Source organism: Lagopus leucura, unplaced genomic scaffold, assembly GCF_019238085.1.
Source record: "Lagopus leucura isolate 7727_CA_CO unplaced genomic scaffold, USGS_WTPT01 Super-Scaffold_100157, whole genome shotgun sequence".
Classification (NCBI taxonomy): domain Eukaryota; kingdom Metazoa; phylum Chordata; class Aves; order Galliformes; family Phasianidae; genus Lagopus; species Lagopus leucura.
This window is the reverse complement of record NW_024962334.1, coordinates 9,222,773-9,244,569: the sequence shown is the minus strand read 5'-3', so window position 1 is coordinate 9,244,569 and position 21,797 is coordinate 9,222,773. Positions and strand designations below refer to the sequence as shown.

General features: G+C 46.0%; 2 protein-coding genes and 1 long non-coding RNA gene across 10 annotated transcripts in view; 2 read left to right on the top strand and 1 right to left on the bottom strand.

Annotated features, from left to right (window-relative positions):
* The window catches only part of TMEM108 (transmembrane protein 108), a 153,625-nt gene extending 151,508 nt beyond the window's left edge, over positions 1 to 2,117 (top strand). For all 4 annotated transcript variants that reach the window (XM_042888862.1, XM_042888860.1, XM_042888861.1 and 1 more), the window contains 2 exons: positions 154 to 308; positions 1,783 to 2,117. In XM_042888862.1, the coding sequence (XP_042744796.1) occupies positions 154 to 308; positions 1,783 to 1,905 (278 nt within the window). In that variant the 3' untranslated portion in view covers positions 1,906 to 2,117. The remainder of the gene's footprint in view (positions 1 to 153; positions 309 to 1,782) is intronic.
* Positions 1 to 21,797, bottom strand: part of LOC122189574 — a 52,745-nt gene that overhangs the window by 30,641 nt on the left and 307 nt on the right. For 4 of the 5 annotated variants that reach the window (XR_006181864.1, XR_006181865.1, XR_006181868.1 and 1 more), the window contains exons 1-2: positions 21,353 to 21,482; positions 21,087 to 21,202 (exon numbers count right to left, since the gene is read on the bottom strand). This is a non-coding gene — a long non-coding RNA (uncharacterized LOC122189574). Of the gene's footprint in view, positions 1 to 21,086; positions 21,203 to 21,352; positions 21,483 to 21,797 lie in introns of those variants that run through there. The other variant, XR_006181866.1, reaches the window with a different exon arrangement.
* BFSP2 (beaded filament structural protein 2) lies at positions 4,783 to 17,615 on the top strand. Its single transcript, XM_042888864.1, has 6 exons — positions 4,783 to 5,229; positions 10,931 to 11,013; positions 12,234 to 12,390; positions 13,694 to 13,855; positions 16,290 to 16,421; positions 17,182 to 17,615. The coding sequence occupies exons 1-6, from the start codon at positions 4,783 to 4,785 to the stop codon at positions 17,485 to 17,487; spliced, it is 1,287 nt and encodes a 428-aa protein (XP_042744798.1). The 3' UTR covers positions 17,488 to 17,615.

Here is a 21,797-nt window from a genome sequence, read left to right as displayed (position 1 = left end):
GGTTCCTGTTAGATTGGAGCTGGATCTAACTGAGGGTGAACTGTATGAAAGAAGGTCACCAGCTCTCTCTTTAAGTAGCTTTAAGCCATATCCCCACTACTGATGAGTCCTTCTTGAAAGGAAATAACCAATTTTTCACGTTTCTGTTAACAGCAGTTCTGCTGACAGTCTGCTGCATGAGGAGAAAGAAAAAGACATCCAACCCAGAAAACAATCTGAGCTATTGGAATAATGCTATTACCATGGACTACTTCAACAGGCATGCTGTGGAGTTACCGAGAGAGATCCAGTCCCTGGAAACATCAGAGGTACCTCACTTGCATAACTAGTGCTTGAAAACTGTAACTGAAGCCATATTGGGAGACAAGGAGAGCAAGTCATATAATAAAGCCCTGAAAACAACTGTTTACGAGGGTGGATAGTGATAGGGCAAGGGGGAATGGTTTTAAATTGAGACAGGGGAGGTTTAGGCTAGATATCTGGAGGAAGTTTCTCACACAGCAGGTGGTGAAGCACTGGAACAGGTTGCCCAAGGAGGCTGTGGATGCCCCATCCCTGGAGGCATTCAAGGCCAGGCTGGATGTGGCTCTGGGCAGCCTGGTCTGCTGGTTGGCGACCTGCACATAGCAGGGGGTTGGAACTGGATGAGCATTGTGGTCCTTTTCTACCCAGGCCATTCTGTGATTCTGTGATTCTATGAAATCTCTATGCATGTTCAGGGAAACAGCTTTTCAAAAAGCTTCAACCTCTCTCCAGCAAGTCTATCATAAGGTGCAATAAACAATAATAAATAAGCCTACAGTTTTTCAAGTGCCAGTTCTGAGAGAGAGTCCTGCAGTACATTAGTGATCCAAACATCAGCATATGGGAGTGTATAGGGCTGGCACACACTCCTCAGCTTTTCCTGAAGGGTTCTTTGTGTTTCACTGGTAGTATTCCTGTATGGGCAGGTGATCCTACTGATGGAAATACGAGCTGGCCTCGGAGTCAGAAAATAATAATTTAGCTTAGTTCAAAGGTATTTAAAACTTAGAACCAGTGAAGAGTTTGAGCTTAAGCTGAAGTGATTTTCAAGAGATCAGCTGGCTAACTAACTCATTGGATTGAAATAAAAAAGTGTTCAGAAAGAAATCTCTGAGATGTGACAAGATAAGCACTCATGATCACTTCATCAATGGCACTTTGCTGGCAATCATGGAGCTCCCGCTGAAGCAGGATTCTGTTCTAGACTTAGGAAGCAGCAGCTTTCACATGATAGGACCATTCACATGGCCTCCAGTAGTGCCACGTGATCATTTTAAACTGATTGGAATGCTACTGGACTGGTAGCTTCAAGCCATCTATTCGGTTGTCTGACCTCAAAAAGTAGTGCAAATGCATCTTTCACGAGTTAAGCCATGCTGTCAGGTGGGAATACGTCATGAAAGTGAAAAAAAAGAAAAGTGGAAGGTCAAACACTGGATTGGTGTGTCTGATTTGTGGGTCCCCTTACTGAGAAAAAAATCAGCCTGATTATCAGCAGAATTGAGGATTGTCAGAGAAAAGAGGATTATCAGAGCAGTGAGTGCTTATCTTCACTCACGGCTCCCGCTGCCTGCAGAACTGGCTCTCTGAGGTTAGATCTCCTTTTGGAGCCCCCCACAATTCAGGCATTTTCTGCGGGATGGGACCGAGCGCCCCAGGACAGAAGGAACAGCCCTTTTCTCACACCTGAGGGCTGCTCTGTGTGCTCCGGAGGGCGATGGTGCGACACGCTCATGCTGCTCTCTGCCCTTCTCCTAGGACCACCTCTCTGAGCCACGCTCCCCTGCCAACGGCGACTACCGCGACAGCGGGATGGTGCTCGTGAACCCCTTCTGTCAGGAAACGCTGTTTGTGGGCCACGAGCAAGTCTCTGAGATATGAGCCCACGGCCACCCTTCTCCTGCAGTTTCATCTCTACTGTCTCCAAATTATAAATAAATATATATATTATAAATATAACCTTTGTGTAACCCTGAATTACAAGAAATGTTTTCAGCTTTTCTTTTCTTTTTCCCTCAGAATTGTCAACCCCTTTTTTATAAGTGTGGTAAAACTTTACAGAACAAACTGTGGCTTTATAAAATAAAGGTATTTCTAAGCAAAACACCTGTCGGATTGACTGCTTTCTTCCCTGTCCTTTACAGCCTGTTGCTAAATCTACTTGGCCTGAAAGAACACTGGGTAAAGCCAGTTCTGATGCAGGCAGTGTGTTTGCTATAGCATCCTGCAATGGTTTCAGAGCAATCTGAAGTTATGTGATGTCTCTCAGCCTGGCTATGTGTTCCTGCTTGGTGACCATCCCCTCCCTACACTGTATTGCCAGCTGGCTTAGGTCATTCCTTTAGGTTGCCATGCTGGGATACAGGCAGAGCAGGACCAGTGTGGTCTCCAGTAGCAGCCCATGTGGCTCACATGCCTGTCATGCATCCTGTGCATGGCTCCAGTTCTGCCTGTGCACCCAGTGGGATGAGTCAGAGTCTGAATCCCACTGGGGTCTGCAAACTCAGCAGGGAAAGAGCAGGAAAGCTGGGATAGAGCAGGATGATGAATGAACCTAATACACCCATGGGGTCCGGGAGATGGGCAACCCACCTGGGTAGCAGCATTGCCCAGTGACTTTTTTATGCTATCTCTCTTAGATAGGAAGACTTGAGCTCTACTTTTAGCTTTGAAAGTGTTTTACAAGAGCAGAGATCAGAATGGCCTTTTTTCCTGCATAAATGCCCTAACAATTACACTTTGGACATGCAGCTGCTCTTCTCCAGCCCAATGAGTCCTGAATTACTTCCCACATAGTAGACAACCTCCAAAGAAGGCAAGTAGAGTGTCCCCTTCATAGGAACAGAAATCTCCACAGTGTTTTGGAGCAAATTGGCATTTCAGTCCTACCCAGTTAAGCACCAGATTGCAAGCTGTAATAATAGTGTGGGAATAGGAAAGGCGAATGAACCTTAAATGATGGGTTAGAAATGGGCCATTACAAGCAGAGGGTAACATGGAATGTGGAATGACTTTGCTAAATCGATGTTCTCTCTTCAAGTAAACCTGAACTGTTAACACGGGACCAATTTTTGGTTTTGCTCTGCAGATTGCCTTTCTCACTTTGCTCAGCAAGTGGAGTGGCTTCTGTCCTTTGAGGCCTCAGCTATCTCCTATCCATCTTTGGCCATTGGTCCTTGTAGAGTACTTTCTTCTTTCACTCCTGACTTCATTGAGTGGCTATGAGACAGCACAGAGCTTACCCCATGCTCTGGCTGGCTGCTTTGCACCACCGGCTGCACAAGGTTATCAGCAGAAAGGTACCTCGGGCAAGGCAAGGTCAGAGCAGCATTGCTAACCACACGCCTTGCTGAAGTGAGCCACATCTGGTAACAGAAAAGGGAATTCTAACTGTGACACATCTTGTCCAGCTGTACCACCTGCCAGCAGAGTCCCAGTGTCTGTGGATCCCCAGAGCAATCTGACAGATTGATTACGATGGCAGGAATTGCACCAAGATGCAGCTCCCTCAGGGGCTGGGGGCCATAAAGGCATCTTCACCCCTCCTTTCTCCCTGTCCCACACATGAGTTTCTTCTGTGCTGAAACACAGATGTGAATGTGGGCCCCAGGCTTCCTAAGATAATGCAATTGAAATGTTAGAGATACTGGGTGTTTCCACTTGGAATCACAGAGTGATGCACTGCTTCCCTCAGAAGTTGCAGGGCAGGCAGTAAGACACAACTGTGTGTGGACAGGGACAGGCATGAGGGAAGGTGTGGGACAAGCAACATGCAGTGAGGTACCTGTGATCCTCCTGATGAAATACCAAACATCCTCCTGCAAACTGCTGGCAGGTGACAGAGTAAAGGTTTCCTGAGCATCTTGCAAAAAGCAAAAGCAATCAGATCTTCAGCTACTGGGTATTTTGAAAAGGGGGCATAAGGGGAGAACAAGTTGGCAAAGAAACAAATCAAGTTGTCACTGGAATATACAAACTTACTGGAGGATTCCTCTCCTTTAGCCAGTCCAGTTTGCTTGGAAACCTCAGTCCACTACACTTGAGAAAGTACTCAGAGCCACATGCAGAGCTGTGAGATGCTGCGGTGTTCACAGGCTTCACACAAAGGAGCAGTGCCAACCTGACCTCCAGCAATCTCATTGTGTTTGTACTTAAAAGTCAAGCAGAGATGTAAAGGGTGCTTGCCCCCGAGCTGAGACTGCTGGGCTAGGTCTGCGTTCCCTGGGGAGGCCAAAACACCGAGAAATCCAGAAGCTGTCCATAGAATGAGGAGGGATTCAAGTCCCTGCAGCACCAAAACATGAGCTGGGCATGGCCACAGCTCTGCAGGCGCCTCAGAGGTTGGTTTTAGTTAACTTGAAGTAATGTCTTGCTGCAGGAGGGCCTGTCTAGAGTAAGCAAGCAGCTAGTGTGTTTGTAATTCACGGATAGATGGATTAGGGCAGGAGATCATCCGGACGTCAGCTCAGAAAACACCGCTGGCATTTTCACACGTACGCTCTCATGAATTCCTGCCCCGCTGTGCCTGTAAACACCATTGTGCTGTTCATCTGCCACATTTGCAGCAGCAGCAGCAGGGAGATTTCCCCTGAAATGGATTGCTGACCCAGCGGCCGCCCAGACAATGCACAAAGCCCGCCTTCCAGAAAGCCGTCGCACAAAGCCGAAAGCCCCACCGAACCCCGACCTGCTGGGCTCGGCACATCCCTCCCGCCAGTGCAGGGCTGGCGGCGGGGCTGAGCAGGCCACAGCGGCACCATGCCCTTGCCCAGGCGCCGGTCGTCCTTCCTGGGGCAGCAAGCCCCTTCCTCTGCCACCGAGAGCGTGGGGGGCCCGGGGCGCCGGGTGAGCGTGGGCAGCCTGTCGCGGCCGCCCGGCGTCTATGTGGGTGCCGTGCCCACCGGAGGAGTGAGCAGCTTGGGCACCCGTGTGTCCCGCCGAGCACTGGGCATCAGCAGCGTCTTCCTGCAAGGCCTGCGCAGCTCCTGCTCCGCCGTGCCCCTGGCCACGGGGCTGGAGAAGGGCAGGGGGCTCTCCTACGAGAGCCTGAACGGCTGCCTGGTGGAGTACATCGAGAAGGTGCGGGCCCTCGAGCAGGTCAACCAGGAGCTGGAAGAGCACATCCGAGTCTACCTGGACAAGAAGTCCTCCAGCGTGGGCAGCTGGGGCGCGCTGCGGGAGAGCTGGGAGGCCGTGTACCACCAGGTGAGCGCAGGGCTGGGAAGAAGCGCGGCATAACCTGGTGCGTGCAGCTGACACGGAGGGTGTTGAGTCTGTCCTCGTGATAATTACAGCCTTATCATTTCGCAGCGTGCCGTGGAAAATGCTTATTAAGGAGGAGAATTGCCTGAGGCATCCTGTGCATGGGAGTGATTGAAATGCACCCTGAAGTGCCATACTCTGCTCTCGTGGAAATGGGCGATTTCTTTAATATTTTTCTTCCTTAGCTGTGGTTATTAAGCTGAGCATCAAAATTATTAAAAGGAAACGGCTAGGACCGAATTAGCTTATCCATCATCGTGATATCATTACAAGCCTGTTGGTTGTGTTGGCGGTTTTTTTATTAATTAGCAATTCAGATTTTTACTTTATTCCCTTGTTTGCTTTATCACGTTTTCCAAAAGCTCTATTTATTGAAAAATAATCATTACATGACTGCAAATGAACGACTCCATCCCCTTGCTTCCCATCGTGGCCATCCCCTGCTCCCGCATCCCCACAGGGCAGAGGCTGTGCAGTCCTGGGAAGCTCTAAAGAGAAGCACTGCCTGGGGGTGCCAAGCTCACACTGATGCCGTGGACCAGCAACAAGCCCCAAAGGATCACATCCTCCTGATTCCTTTTGCTGGGAGTAAAGGAGCTGGAAGCAGTCGGGCTCTGCTTGCCGGTGTCCTGCTGCAGGGAGAATGAGGTTCTGTTTCCTTCCTTCGGCACTCCTTAAAGGCTGCAGCTCTTTGGCTCTCCAGCCCATAGTCTTGCCACTCGTAACCCCTGATGTCTTACAACAGTCTTAGAGGGGGCAATTCTTTTAGGACCCTGTTGGATGGTCTTCAGGAGGCCTGAAAGGCAGCTTCGCATTCCACAAGAACTTCTGTGCTGTGCCACAGGTGTATACAACACAGAGTTGTACCTCTGGCTCAGGAAAGAGGGGGTGTTGTTAGCGTGCTGCACTTTTAGGGCAGGGCTGCACCCAGAATGCCTTAAATGCCGCCTGAGCCCCATGTGCAATGGGATAACCAATTCTATGCAGCATAAACCTCAACCACCTTCACATTCAGCTGTGAGGTGGGGTTGTTAGCTTTTAACCTTGTGTGCAGGCAACATTACAAGTTTTACAGGGTACACATCAATCTCCCCAGCCTCTATGCAGCTGCTACTTTTCCCAAGGCAGCGCAACAAAAAGGCCACTCTTGCTACTTTCGTGCTTTTCTCTTTCGGGCTCTGAAAACAGGCCCAGCCGTGAGAGGCTGCCCAAAAGCATTGCAACGTCAGTGCTTGGCACCCGAGCAGCAGCACGTGGATCATGAGCCTTTAGTCTGGCCTAGCTTTGAACTGGAATGTGTTGGAGACAATGGTCTGACAGAAACCATTCATTTCAGCATGTAGAAGGAAAGATTAAGCCAGGGTCTCCTAAAGTTTTCCTGTGAAGGCATCATGTGCAAAATTAAAAGCCCAAATGATTTTCTGTTATATGAATAATCAACACATAAGACTCGTTATCACACCTGAGGCCATGGACTCAGCAGCATCCAGAAAGTCATCAGGCATTGGTAAGAACAGCAGAACTATGCAAAGCTATTAAAAAAGCATAGCTAAGAATTCGGAAGGTGTGGTAAATTGTGCAGTCCCAAACTTGGACAGGTCTCTGCTAAAATGAGAAACTGCCAGCCACCAGGGCTAAGTTTGGCCTGTAAGTGCCATCACACATCAGCAAGGACACAGTCTGCATGCTCGAAGCACACGGTTTTTCTTGCTGCCAGACATAACCCTGTGAACGTGGGTGTCGGTGCAGCCTGGTGAATCAGTAGCTTCTATTCAAATGATATCTTTGCTAAAAGTTCAAGTTGTGTTTTCACACCCACAAGGTGAAGTTACAGAAAACGGTTGAGGCATTCTAATTGTTTCGTATCACAAATATTCAGTGTTAACTTGAGCTGGAAAAACACACTTTCAGAAGGTGCATGTGCATCACAGATCCAAATGCAGAAAGACAACATGGGGCTTAAAGGAGCTTTTATTATTTGTATTTGAGCTCTAAGTTGCCATCCTGGCAGAGAGCAAAGCCTGCAGCAGCCCCACGAGGCAGCACAGTCCTGCTTTGGGCTTTGCAAATGGAGCCAGCAGGGCCCTCCCATGGTCTGCAGACACAAGCAAGGCTGTTTCCTAAAGTGCTGCATTGCATCTTTTCCTATGTGTGTCAGCAGAGTGACTGCAAATCAGTCTCACATAATGCTATGTGTTTGGATCTAGTTGTTGATTAGGAGATCTACATCAAAGGGGAGAGCCACTAGATGGGAGTCTTACACCTCCTCTTTTTAAGCCAGTAAAAGGGCTCATGTAAATTAGAATTTCTCATGAAACTTGGTTTATGGAATAATAATCCTCCAGGTTCACTGCTGCATTTAAATGGTACACAGCTCACTTCTGCTGATTACAGTGGTGATTGCCATCTTCCGAATCCTTTTTTCATACCGCTTTTATTTCTGTGGCACTGTTCAGGTTTGTACCATGATGCAAAGCCCTGAAGTTACCACCAGGCATCTGGTGCCAGCAGAAGGTCTGTGAGGGGTTTTTACTGCCTGCTGGAGGGGGTCAGCTGTGACCAACAGGTTATCCCAAGTGCTTCAGCAAAACCACAGGATTACTATTACAAAGCACCTGGAAGAAACATTTTGCCTCCGCATAGAGGCAGAAACACAGGCAGTGGAAAATTAGCAGCTCTTTCCTGCTCCTGCTACCATTGCAGACCATGAGCCATTTTGCACTGAACTCAACTTCTCCAGTTGTGATTAACATCTCTCTGAACTGCACTGTACATATTTGCAGGCAAAATGTTCCCGCTTTCCTCAAAGGCTTTCATTTTCCATAGACATTCGGTCAGATACTGCAACTGTGTGGGCTCACAGCTGGAGGCAAATTGACTTGTTTTGGCAGGTCAGGGCAAATCACAGGGCAGCATTTATTTACACTGAGTAGAGTGAGGGAAAAAATATCAGCTTCATCCATTCATGTATGAGTGGCAGCAGGAGAACAAAATGCAGTAATTTCTATAGAAACAAAGGGGAAAAAAAAAAAGATTCCAGGATCAAATTTTCTAAAACTGAGGAAAGAAGATTCAGTGGTGCGTGGGTCAACCATGCTGCTGCCATGTGGCCTTTTCTCCATCCTGCAAGGGGAAAAAAGGGACACAACAGCACTGCCCCAAAGGCTTTGGGAGGTGCAGCCAGGCTCCACCCCTTCCATCACACAGCTGAATTGCCTTCACCTGTGCTCCTGTGGCTCACTCAGTGCTCGCCTCAGGTGGTCAACCAGAGGCTCAGGCCGTGATTCAGCTGCCCCATACACTGAGCCATCGCTGTGTGCTGGAGAGCACAAAAGGGTCTTGTGGCTGGTCTGGCTGCTATCCCACAAGGCATGTTCTCTGCCCACACCTGTAACTTTTGTAACATCTTTGACTTCTGTACATTACTCTGTGCTTTGAAGGTTTCTCAGACCTAAACTGAGGCTTATATTGGCCCTTGGTGACATTTGTGGAATTCAGCCCCTCTGTCTAGAAATCCCAGTGTTATAAAAGAAAAACTGTCAGCTCAACATGTAACGGCACAAGTTCTGTTTCCTCTGGAAGCCAGGCTAAGCTAAAGCTGGTAGGAATCGGCCTCCCGCCATGGCCACTGTATGGGAACTGTTGTGTCACAGCCTGAAGCACTGATTGATCACCTGAGGCAAGCACTGAGTCAGCCATGGAGCACAGGTGAAGGCGATTCAGCTGAGTGATGGAAGGGCTGGAGCCTGGCTGCCCCTCTCCTAGACCCATTTAAGGGCTGACTGCCACGGGGAAGGGTTTCTTTCTGGAGTTTTTTCTGCAAGCCTGGGGCATGGGTGAGCATTTTCATTTATTTTTGATTATCTCTTTCCACCGTGATAATCCTAATTACATGACCTGTGGAATACCAATCTAACCATGTTGCTCTGCTGATTATGTATCTATTGATTGTACAGTCATCTTTTCCTGTTGCTTATAACAGCAGGTGAGAAGTAAGCAAGTTGTTACTTTTACTCCAGTACCTCCTCAGATTTAAAAAATGTAGAGTGTTACTAACTTCCAAACCTCCACCAAGAACATTTCAATGTAGGGAATAAGATAATCATATTCCCCAGCTCTCTCCTACTCTATGTGCTTGTAAGAATTTATGGCAGCGGGCCACTTTTTGTAATGACTGATGTTAATTATCACATTACATACCAAGGTTTCGGCATTGCATTTCCCCTCCACCCCCTTCACTGAGCAGCAGGCTGTGGAGGAGGTAGAAGGATCGCACTGCAGCACAGATCCCACTGGCAGTACTTGGGGTGACTTGTCTGAATGCAGCCTTGATGCCCCATATTCCACAGTGTGTTTTACCTTGGGAGAACAGGACAGAACACTTCAAGGGATTTGCAATCCCATATGGCTGCAGACTTAATTATCCAAAGTAAGATTTCTACATATAGGGTTTTCCTGGCTCACTTAAGAATCTGCTCCTATTCCTGTGGTGGTTTGGTTTCAACCACAAATCTCTGTATGTATCTCCTGGAACAGACCAAAGAGATGTTTGTTTACTCAGACCGTCGCAGCACTACAGGCTCCTGTAGCACCAAGCAGCCTCCCACTCTTGGTCCTTCACTACCAACCCTGTCACATGTCAGCCACTCCCTGAGGCAAGGAATTGAGGTGCAGACAATGGGACTGGGTCTGTACTGAGTGAGTTTCCAGGAAGGTCCCCAGCTTCAGCCTCATCATGGCCTCTCTGGCTTCAAGCTCGGTTCAGCTCCTCTAGAGTGCAGCAGCAGTCTCAGATGGCCGGGCCTGTGGAGCCCCTGATTTAAGTGGTTGCTGTCACCCTAATAGCAAATTGGACCTTTCTTCAGCCAGTGCATGTGATGCTCTAGGGCAGGCTGTGGCCTTTTTTATCATTTTCTATAACCCTCTTGAATCCCAACAGGGTGCTGTGTCACAAGCCTTTCAGATTTGATTGCCCCTCAAGTGCCTCCTGGGGATTAAAGCTACACCAAAGAATCCTAGCAATGATACCACAGTCTTATTGGCACAGTCTCTCCAAAGCTCTTCACATTTGCTGTAGTAATATTTGAAGACTGACTGCTTCCCAGGTATTGTATCTACAGCAAGAGCGTATGCAATCCCATCAGAGAAGAAAAACAGTGCTCTGGGAACTGAGGACTACTCGCTCAAGGCACAAGCATCAAATATGCCTTGGCTCACAGAAGATGACGACCCTGAGGAGGACTGCTGATATGGGAAGTAGAATAGGAGCTGCATAAGTGCTCCTTAAACTGTATCTAGAGACTCTAAGTGGGACTTAAATGCTGAACATACCCTGTGTGCAGTAATGAATGTTACCCCTTGCGACCAGCTGACAGTCAGGATGAAATGTGTTTCTACAAGAAGATGAATCTTTAGGAGCAACGAACACGTCGGTGAAAAATCACAGCCAATTTGCAGAAGAACTGTGAATTGATATGTACAAAACTCATTGTTTAAATTACCTGGAATGAGTCATGTGAACAGCCCCAGGCTGAAAGATTATTTTCAGAATCAGAACTGTTCATCTGCTTAAGACAGATGGGCCGTGCAGGTAGTGCCTGTGTGAGGTGCTAATGGCTTGAGCTGTGTTGTCTCTCCCTTCCAGGTGGGCGAAGCAGTCCTTGAAAACGCCCGTCTCATGCTGCACACCGAGAACATTCAGGCCTCTGCTGAAGACTTTAAGGACAGGTAAGACCTGTGGCTGCACCTGGCTGGCCAGCTTCCCTGACGCTTTGCCTTGGCAAATGCTTACTCAGTGGGGTTGTAAGGCTTAGTGACTATTAGCCCACCTAATGTGGGAGGGTTGTTGTAACACAGAAAAATAATTACAATTCTAGCATTATTTTGAAATGGGTTCTGAAGATTAATATTTATTAATCTAATCATGTGTAGTGTTATTCTTTGATATAAGGGCATTGATCTCTTCCTGAGAGGCCAGTATTCATTCAGATTAGTGTTGAAACTTTACAGAGGCAAGCATTTGTGTGATTTTTAGTTCCAATTTGCAGTGCTGCAGCGTGGTTTTAGAACTGTTGGCTGTTCTGCCGCAGCACCTGAAACACAAACAGTGCACCACTACAAACCTTGCTGTGGAAACATCAGATAACAGAAGAGAAATGGGCTGCATTTATTTTCCTTCTCTTCACTGAGATAAATGAATAGTGAAAGAAGATCCAAAGTAATGATAAACAACTTTTTTTTAAAAGTCTTTCTGTTTGTAAAGCCTAATATTTATGTACATGAACACATGAAGCTCTGTATTACTCACAGGGCCTGATCCTTCTAGTTTTTACTCATAATGGACTTGCACATTTACGAATAGCCATTTCCCATGAGTTTTGTCTTCCCTTAAACTTCTGTTTCTCCCCTCAGCTTTATTTTATTTAATCACATCAGAATGTGCACTAGTCATGTTCATAGGGTTGTCTTTTTGTTGCTTGTTGCTTTACATCCACTAGGCTACAAGCGTATTTTAAGTCGTTTAAAAAATAAAGTGTGTGTGCAGTGGAGAGAAAGAGAAACACCACACTGTTGTTGTGCTGTATGTCCTGATGACTTGAGAGTATGGCAGGGAGGAGCAGGCGGCAGCAGCTGCCACAGCAGTCACACTGAGAAACAGAAAAATCCACACGTATTCATATGGTATACAAACATCAGGCCTGGTGGAAGACAACTTGCCTCCCCATGCTTATCAGCAGTGTCAGCCTGACATTGCTGCACCGCAGCTGGCTGGCTGGCCTCTTTCATGAGGCTCAGTGTTAATGACAAGGTACGTTGAGGCAAAGGTGAAGGCAGAGCACATCTCATGTGCCTGTCAGGGACACAAGAGCTAATTAACAAAATGGTGTCGTTAAAAAGATGCACATTTTTCTTGCTGAGCTGTGCCTGTTTTATTTTCCTCTCTACAGGTATGAAAATGAACAGCCATTCAGAAAGGCAGTGGAAGATGAAATTAATTCCCTTTACAAAGTGATTGATGATGCTAATTTAACTAAAATGGATCTGGAGAGCCAGATAGAAAGCATGAAAGAGGAGCTAACTTTGCTGTCAAAGACTCACGAAGAAGTAAGTCCCGGCTTGGGGTGCTGCAGAGCTAATGTGTGGCTGGCATCGTGCACTGGGCAGAGCAAGCACTGGAGCGCTGCACCTGCCATCTCCTGATGGGGGAAACTTCCTACTGTTCTCCTCTCTGTTAATTTACAGTGCTAACTTTTGAGGCATTATAAGGTTACACAGATGTGAGTGTCAACTCTTTCCTGTCTGATAAATATGGCACTGAACAGATGTCCATACCCCATTTTTTTGCTGGATAGGAGACAAGACGTTCACAAGGTTGGACATCTGAATGTGGAAATCCCAGAAGCAAAAGGTCAGATTCACAGCCACAGAGACGTAAAGAGAAAATGCCTGTACAGGGGACTGGCTCCAGTCCTGCTGAGCTGACACTGTGCTAACTCAGTGTGGCTCAGGATGTAGCTGAGCACAATGCCCAGTTCCCAAAACCGAACCCCCCGAGCAGTGTGCTGAAGGAAGCAGCAGGAACAGGGAGCTGAGGCGGATCGCCATATTGCCCAGCTTTGCAGTACATCCCCAGTTACTCATTACGTTCACCTGCACTGTTTGCATGACTGTGGTTTATTCCCTTCAGCAAGGATTTCAGCATCTGGCCCAGATCTTCACCAATGGGGCCTCAATTAGGCAGCTGCTACTCAACTCATGTAGGAGGCAGTCAGCAGTTGTGCTGGTGGCTCTAAAGTAGATGAGAGATTGAATTGGGATGTACTGTGGATGTGAGGCTCTGTCCTTACATTTCTTTCAGCTGATTTTTTTTTTAGCTGATTTTTTCCAGACACAAGATTTTGGCAATACTGGTAGGCATGTGGAGGGTTGGGGTGCCAAGGGAGAGCTTCATCCTGTCCCCACTTTCATGAGCCTATGCCCGGGACTGGCTTTTTGCTGAAAGTGACCAGTGGCTTCACTACCACTGCAAGCCACAAGAAAGATGGAATTTCTTTTAAATAAGAGGGAAAACGTGGAAAATTGGAATAGATGTGCAAGATCCCCTTTAAACTTCCATGTATTACTGCAGTGTTTATTGTGAAACAAAGTTGGTATTGATGCTCTTCTCCACCTGTACATGTGGCACAAAGAAAACGACAGCTTCCCAGCAGCTCCTTTCCCTCTGCATTCAGCCAGTGCCACTGAAAAAGAAACCCTCCAGTGCACTAAATCACTAACACTGAGGCACCACTGGGGACCAGGTTTAATTTCTCTGTGGCACCAAAATAGCTCTTCCTCAAACTCCTCTCTGATGCTACCATTCAGTGATCCATTTCACTTTTTCTTATGTCTGTTATTATTGTTCAAGGATGTGAAGGTTTTGTACAAACAGCTTGCTGGATCTCAGCTGGAAGAACTTGATGTTCCTCTGGGAAGTGGCCTGGACAACATACTGGAAAAAATCCGAATCCATTGGGAGAGAGACATTGAAAAGAATCGTGCTGAGGCAGGTGCCCTGCTCCGTACCAAGGTAAGCACTGATGCCAGTGTTCATAAGTGACTCCAACGTCTAGAGATTTGAAGCAAACCTAAAATCTGCCCAGCACTTTGCAATAACTTCAAGGGCTCGTTTTTGGTTTTGGTGTTTTTGTTTGGAAATGGCACCGCTGGTATCACAGGTATTTGTGGGAGATTCTAAGGGCTCTGCAACATTGGCTAAGAAAAATGAACTTAATCACTTGATACCTCCTGTGGAGGATGCACCAATCATTACCCTACTTACTGGGGCCTTTCCTTCTCTGGAGAATGTACAGAGACCCATAAATCAAAAGGGCAAAATACCTCACTCTGTGCTAGTTATACAGCTACGCATTCCTCATGCATTTCTCCTTGAAATTGTTTCCTTTGGCAGCAGGGGGAAAACTGGAAATGAAAAGTGATAATAGATATTCTCTTTGGAAGTTGTCTCCTCTCTTGATGCTGAATCTAAACCAGCCTTCTAATGCAGCTCTTCCTCTGTCACAAAGAATCACTCATTGTCCTGCCCAACTGAAGTATTTGTCCAAACTGAAGCATTAAGTTCATGATCCTGTATTTTAACAGCTATCTAATTCTGAATTGGTAGTGACACATCAACTCATAACTACAGCTGTGCTGCAAAGATATTTAGCAAAGATGCAGTCTCATCTGTCCTTTGCTACAGAGTTGCTATGGGAGAGGAAGGGGGAGGTGGTGCCAAAGAGAAAAGCAACAAATACGTTTGCAAAGACATATGCAAGTTCTGAGTGGGCGTCTACGTTCAAAATGAGGAAAACAGATCGTATGACAGTGATATCTAAGATGCAAGGGAATGTACAAGGGAGTGCAGAGGAGCCAACAAAGAGTTCTTCCTGGAGGACCCACATTCTTCAGTGTCCCCACTTCTCTGTTCTAATTACTCCTCCGTATGGGCAAACTGTCAGTCGCAACTTCATTCTCTCCATTTCCTTCGTACCTCCAACCTTTCATCTGCTCACAGATATGATCTGGAGAGAAAACTGCCAGCTCAAAATGACCATTTGGTCCCACAGCTGTGATTTCAATCGAGGCCACCATCAGATGTGGCAGAGAAACTGACAGGCAGACAAAGCCTGGCCCCTCCTTACTTCACCACCTTAGTCAGATCTCTTCTTACTTCAAAGATTTGTTGCAGTTGTAATTGTTTTGATTTGCTTTTCTAATGGAAGAAAGAACCAGAGTATCAGAGATTTCTGGGAAGAACAGTTCTGGTTTTGAACAGGTTCTGGTACAACATTCTAGCTTGGGTTCTTTTTGTCCCCAAATTAAACTCAGATCATGCAGCTTTGTATCTCATCCAGATAAATACACTTTGTTAGTATTTCTACAGGTAACAGGAGCTATGCTAAGTATGACCAGTGCCTTTTCCAGCCTCCCTGTGCTGCTGGGTCACACCATTTTGTCATCGAAATGGTGACAAATTTGTCTTTTCACTTTTGCAGCATTGAAAGAGGATGAAAACTCCTTAATCTCTGATCTATTCTTTGCCTCACTTTTTCTTCCAGGTGGACTTGCAATTTTGGGTTGATTTTCATGGGTATTTATGCACAAAAACAGTTTATACCTAATGATGTTTTGTTATTGTTACTATTTGATCTTAACATGTACAATAAAAATATGCATGATTAGAAAATCAGAAGAGAACCAAAAGGAATTTTCAAGGTAGAATGGAAGTATTATACATGGTTTAATTTCAGTGGTAATCTGGATTGGATTTGACTGAAGAATCAATTAATCTTGTTAGAGAGCCCAGAGCTACGGCCTGAAAACCTAGACCACAAAATAGCATAGAAGTATATGAAAGTGTATTTAAAAGACCATTAGAAGTACAGAAATTCTATTTTGGCTAAAGTATATTCTCCTTCAGCAATATTAGAGACACCTGAATGTAACATATATAAAAAATGGCAAGCAACAAGAGCATTAAATTGCGTAACTTAACTCAATTAAGAGAAATTATTTTTCTGCCTTTTGTGATATAAATTCTTCTCTGATTCATAGAATCCTATGTGAATAAACACAGTGTGAATATATCTGAAATCAAATGGGCCAAATGAAAGCACTTAACTTCTGAAAATTGTTATAGTATGGCTACAAAAAAAAGACAAGGAATAACTACAGCAATGTTTTCTTTTCATAGGTGATTTTAAACTTGCCAGTAGGAATGTTGGATAGCTTTTGTTGACACAGACAAAGTATGTATGCTTACATGTGTAGGCCATTTTACAGTAAGTGCCTAGACACTAGTAAATCCAAACCATAATGGATGGAATTTAATGTACAGTGATCAAACTCAGAATCAGAATTGCCACAAACTGAAAAAAAAATATTAATGGTCATGTTGGAATGTAAGGCAACTAAACCATAATTTGAGTACACTGTAACTAGACGCCATAATCTTGCACCAGCAACAGGCTGAAGCGACAGCTGCAGTGCGAAGCCAAGAGGAAGAACTGGTAGAGGGCCTGAGAACTGAGTTCCATGAAACTGCCTGCAAAATACAGAGCTTGCAAGCCGAAACTGAGTCCTTGAGAACCTTGGTAGGTAACACTGGTTTTGAATGGTTATCTTCTGTGTGACTTCATCATGCTTTCTGCAGAGAGCATGCCCTCATTGTGTCTTCAGTGTCTCCACACTCAATACTAAGTTTCACTGAGATTGCTGGGCAGGTTGTATTCTGTAAGGTAGAATAGTTCAGCTGGAAGAGACTTTCAGTGACATCTAGACCAACTGCATGACCTCTCCTGGTGTAACCAAAAGCTAAGGCATGTTATGAGGGCATTGTCCAAATGCCTTGAGCAATGACAGGCATGAGGCACCAGCCACCTCACTTGGAAGCCTGTTCCAGTATTTGACCACCCTCACAGTATTTGTCCAGTCTGAGCCTCCCCTGGTGGAGCTTTGTTTTCTTCCCTTCCTGCTACTGGTTCCCAGGAGCAGAGCCAGCACATCCCTCTGCCTCCCCTCCTCGTAGAGCTGCAGGGAGCAATGACATCACCTCTTGGCCTTCTCCAGACAATGTAATCCAAGTGCCCTTAGCCCCTCCTTACAGGACATGCCTCCCAACCCTGTCACAAGCTTTGTTGCTCTCCTCTGCCTGCTTTCAAGAGGAGCCCAGTACCTTGGAACCAAACTGATTCAGCTTTTGTACTGATAATACATGTTTTTCAGACAGTTTAACAAGAGAAACTCTCATAATATTAGATTGCCACTTAAGCATAGTCAATGAATATATTGGCCAAACCTGAAAAAAAATTACTCTGAAGCATATTAAAACTATTTTAATATCTGGCCTTATAGAAGAGGGGTCTGGAGAATTCCCTATACGATGCCAAGCACTGGCATGAGATCGAACTGCAGAACCTGGGCTCTGTCATTTCCAAGCTGGAGGCAGAGATGGCAGAAATCAAAGCAGAAACTGAGCAGCAGCAGCGGGATCGTGAGAATCTGCTGACCAACAAGCAGCAGCTAGAGAAAGACATTGCTGCATATCACTGCCTTCTGGATGGAGAGCAAAGCAGGTACTTTCATCTGAAACACGCATGGGCACTCTGGGAAGAGAATGTGACTAGAGCAGTTCTCAGGTTTCTTAAAGCTGGGTGGTAGGTGGATAGGTTTGGAGAAGCTGCCAAAGGGGAAGAACACCCCAAATCCAGCCGTGGTGAAATTCCTGATATGTGGGACAGAACAGCTTTTCAGTAGTCACAAAAGAATGAAGTTTAAAAATACAGCAGAAGGTCCATCAGCCCCACTTCCCTGAAGGCAAAATCTGAAATTAAACAGCAGCTGCACCACCTGGGAGCTATGCCTCTGGCTGCAAACCATCCATGCTGTTGTTTCTGTTTCTTGCCTTGGGTACGTTACACCTTCCCTCCTCTTCCAGTTGTATCCAGTATTTGTTTCCAGTCAAAACATTAAAGCTGTCTTCCTGGGAAAGTTCCCTTTCTAATCACGTAAGTTGCTCCTGAAGTCTCAGAACAGAATTTGGCCTGTTCAGTGACCCTTTTTGAAGAAACGTATTTCAGATTTCTAACAGTCATCCTCAGGGAACGGCCTGTAAACTCTTTTACGGCATTGGACTGCTTGTCTGGTTGTTTTTTTTTGTTATCTGTGTGTGTGTGAGTGTGTGTTTTAAGATCCTTATTCACTGTTAGTCATGGAACTTCTGAGGATCTGAATCCCAGATTTTGACTTGCTCTTCTGCTCACCTCAGGGAGAAATTTTTACTCATCCTGAAATAAAAAGTGTATCAGATTTGTTTTCTGCTGCACAGTCAGGTCCTGAGGAGATTTCACCAGCTGAACTGAACATTTAGTTCAATAACTGTCTTATTTGTAGTAATGATGAATCTTATTTTTTAACTTTCAGTTGATCATGAAACTCCCATTCTATAGAAGATCACTGCCACTCAAAGCAAAAGAAGATGTCACTGCTAAGTATGTTCTTGGAAGCTAAATGCCCATCAAAGCAGCCTGCTTTATTCAGTTTGATTCAACAATCAAAGTAGGTTGTAGCTTGAACAACTTTATTAGACCCTCTTCATGTAATTGCTTTGCTTACAGATTTCAATTTACTCATGTTGTTAAAATTATAATAAAAATAAAGAATATCAGAGTTTTTTCTGTTTGACTTTTTCTTTCAGTATTTTTTGTGATAGCTGAGGGGGACTACGTTAGCAGCATAGTGCCGCTACTTCCCACCAGGTCTGTTTTTTGGTTTTAGTACAAATGCATTAAGACTGGACTACTCCTGCACTATGCAACCAGCCCAAATGGCAAGTACTCTTGTGCTACAAGACCAGCAGCTCATTAGAGTGAAATGTAGTTAAAATGAAGCCCAAGCAATTCAACTGTTGCATCAACTTGATGCAATTAATTCTGCAATGCATAAGCTAGTAAGAGCACTAATGCAAGCATCCAAACAGTACTTAGCAAATATGCTTTGACTCTAAACTAAACTTTTGGAGAAGTTGGAGGTTAAGGAGAGCAACAGCATCTCTGTTTGCAGTCTGGGTCACATCCTTTTATTGTCCGCTCTGTTGGATCAGGATTTCACAACACAGATACTTACAAAAAGAGATAAGACGGTTTTTTAAGTGGACTCAAAGACTACTTAGAAATGGCATATATTAGAGAACACTGCATATAGCAGCTGTGACAGGCTGAAGGTATTTCAATTTTTAGTTGAAACATTAGCTAACAAAACTATTTCATTCTTAATGACAGTTAAGATTCAAATCCACTGCAAATCCACTACACTTGATCCATCAGTGAATAAGAGGAATCAGCACACAACTGTCAAACCTTTCCATGCACATTTCCCCACACGTGGAAAGTCCTTCCTGGTGCAATTATTTGACAGACAATTTCTTGACTAATCTCTGGAAACAAAAAGCCCTGTGAGCATGCACTGCCTGGAAGATTTTTCTAAGACGTTAAGAGATTAGCCAGCAACCCAAAAGAACAAATGATGGCAAACCCCTTTTTTCTCTTATAGAATGTATGCTGCTCAGAGCAGTGATAAAACCTTCTTCCACATCTGTGCAGAATTTATCAAGTTGAGAAACTATCAAGAGTAGTGGTGATGATAGATAATAGCCATAAAGAGCTGTACATGAGATGCAATGACACAGATCCTTGGATCGTTGTTAAGCAGATTTGCTGTGGCAGAGACTGAACCAGAACCCTTTTGCAAGCTGCTCTGCCCAGCAGCTGCACTTTCCTAAGAGCACCTTCTCCAATTCCCTTCGGCAGGCATCTGCCTAAGAGTTACCAAGTTAATGTTCTGCATTATCTTGTGATCCGCAAATGTCAAAGCAGTCTGAGGTACTCCCACCTTCATTTCACAGGATGGAGATAATTTGGTACAGATAAGTCAGGATAAGGCAAAACACAAAATGACTGGAAGTGGAAGTTTGTTTCTAACTCTTCCCCAAGTTTTGCATCGTCACCCACAACACTCTTTGCTTTCCCTTTCTGCAGCTTCTCCACATGCATAGTGATTACTGCTGCATTTCTACAACATGCAGTACTGCTTCATTCCCTGGTATATGTAAAATGCATCAAGATGCACAGGGAACAGTGTCCTGGCAAGAAACATCATAACCACAGGACAGAGTGAAGGTGTGCAGGCATGGCAGTACGCCATGGCAAGCACACTGCGCCACACACTAACATGGGGGAGAAAAGAGACAAAGTCCTCCCTGCAAATCTGAACCTAAGCAGAGGCACACAGAACACTGCATCTTACCAAGGGTTGGTTACACAGGTCAATGATATGTCATGCGGTAGGAACCTGTCTGCTGAGCTCATGCTCCCGTCACGGCTGCGAGGCATTCTGGATAAAGTCCTTGCATTGCAAATGTTACTTCTGCTAGTCTGTGCCTGCAAGCCATTCTTCAGCCAAATGTCCTCTACTCAAGGACTGAAGATCACCGAATTTCAGAGGAAAAGAACATCAATAATAACCTTTTTTTTTTTTTTTTAAATGACTCTAATATATTACCCCACAACAATCTCAACCATATAAGCTAACGCAACTCATTTGCAGCTGACTACAAATTCTGCACATCAGCAAGTTTTTGCAGTTTTGCATAAAGCTAGAGGTGGGAGGAAAATCTAGGCATAGCCACATAACTAATGCTTCCTGTAAAGTGCCAACTCAGTCGTGTCTTTAAATCTGGATCTAAGCCTTCAGAACCCTAAAACATTGCTCCTATTTTCCACGGTTTCCACTGAAACCATGTTAAGTCTGTTCCACATTTAACAGCTGAAATTTCTCTTGGTACTTGGCTCCTGACAGGTATTAAGTTTTTAATCCAGAGTTGGTCATTCCAGCCTTACACTATTTTGTTTGCAAGGGATAAGAGACGCAGACACTAAAAGCAGGAAAAAGGTATCAGATTCACATTCTTTAGCATGATACTAGGGATTTCCCATAATAATGCAATGAAAACATTTTACCAGCTGCTGAAATACAAAAAGCGTATCTTAGAATCACCCATAGCACTGTACTTATGGGCCATTATTAGCTTCTCTGCTACAAAAGCTGAGGGATACAACTTATCTGCTTAGTTGCATTTTGTTATCAGCACTGAGCCTGCAAGTCACGGCACCGTGCAGTGCAGAGATAGGGGAGCTTCCCAGGCAGAAATGCAATGCAAATGCAAGGGAAGGCAAAAGAGACTCGAAGACTTTCCCACCTACCTGTCCTTAGCAACTTTCTACCAGCTGAGGAGGGCAATGTGAGAGACCAGGTGCTCCTATGGACACAGAGAACGAGACTTCACTGTGGAATTTGTTCTCCACTGATGCAATTGTGCCTATGGTAAAACAGAAAGCCTCACTGACCACGCAGCACTCTCAGTGTCACTGGGTGAACAACCTTCAGGAGCGCTCCTGCTGCACCGCTCAAAACTGAGCCCCCGCACCGGCACCCGGTGAGGTGCGTCTCCCCGGGGTACGAGCCCCACCTTGGCTAATTTGCCCCAGGGTTCACGAGGGACGCACTGATATCCCGGCTATCGGAGCGCCGTGACGCCGCGGGCGCTGAGAGGAATGAGCCGTTATCCCGAGGCGGGAAGCGGCCAACGTTCGGCGCCGCCCGCGCCCGGCACGCGCCGAGAAGCCCCAACGCGCACGCGCAACCAGAGCCCCACCCATCCCGCCGCCTGAGCCCAACGGTCCCCGGTGCGCCCACCCTCGCCCCTTCTCGACCAATCGGCATCCGCGCCGTCACCTCCCCGCACGCCACGCATTCTAGCGTCGCGACGTCAGCGGCTCGCCCTGGAGGCTTCCGACTGGCCGGCGGGCGCTTCCTCCTCGGCCGTTCGTTGGCCGAGGGACTTCGGCGCACGCGCAGAAGTCTCCGCCCGCCCCACGCTCTCCCGCCCGGCGGCGCGTCAGCCGGAAGACGCC

Coding starts and splice junctions, on each gene's coding strand:
- BFSP2 (XM_042888864.1), top strand. CDS start 4,783: ATGCCCTTGCCCAGGCGCCGGTCGTCCTTCCTGGGGCAGCAAGCCCCT. Junction 5,230..10,930: donor GGGAGGCCGTGTACCACCAG/GTGAGCGCAGGG, acceptor TCTCCCTTCCAG/GTGGGCGAAGCAGTCCTTGA. Junction 12,391..13,693: donor TGTCAAAGACTCACGAAGAA/GTAAGTCCCGGC, acceptor TTATTGTTCAAG/GATGTGAAGGTTTTGTACAA.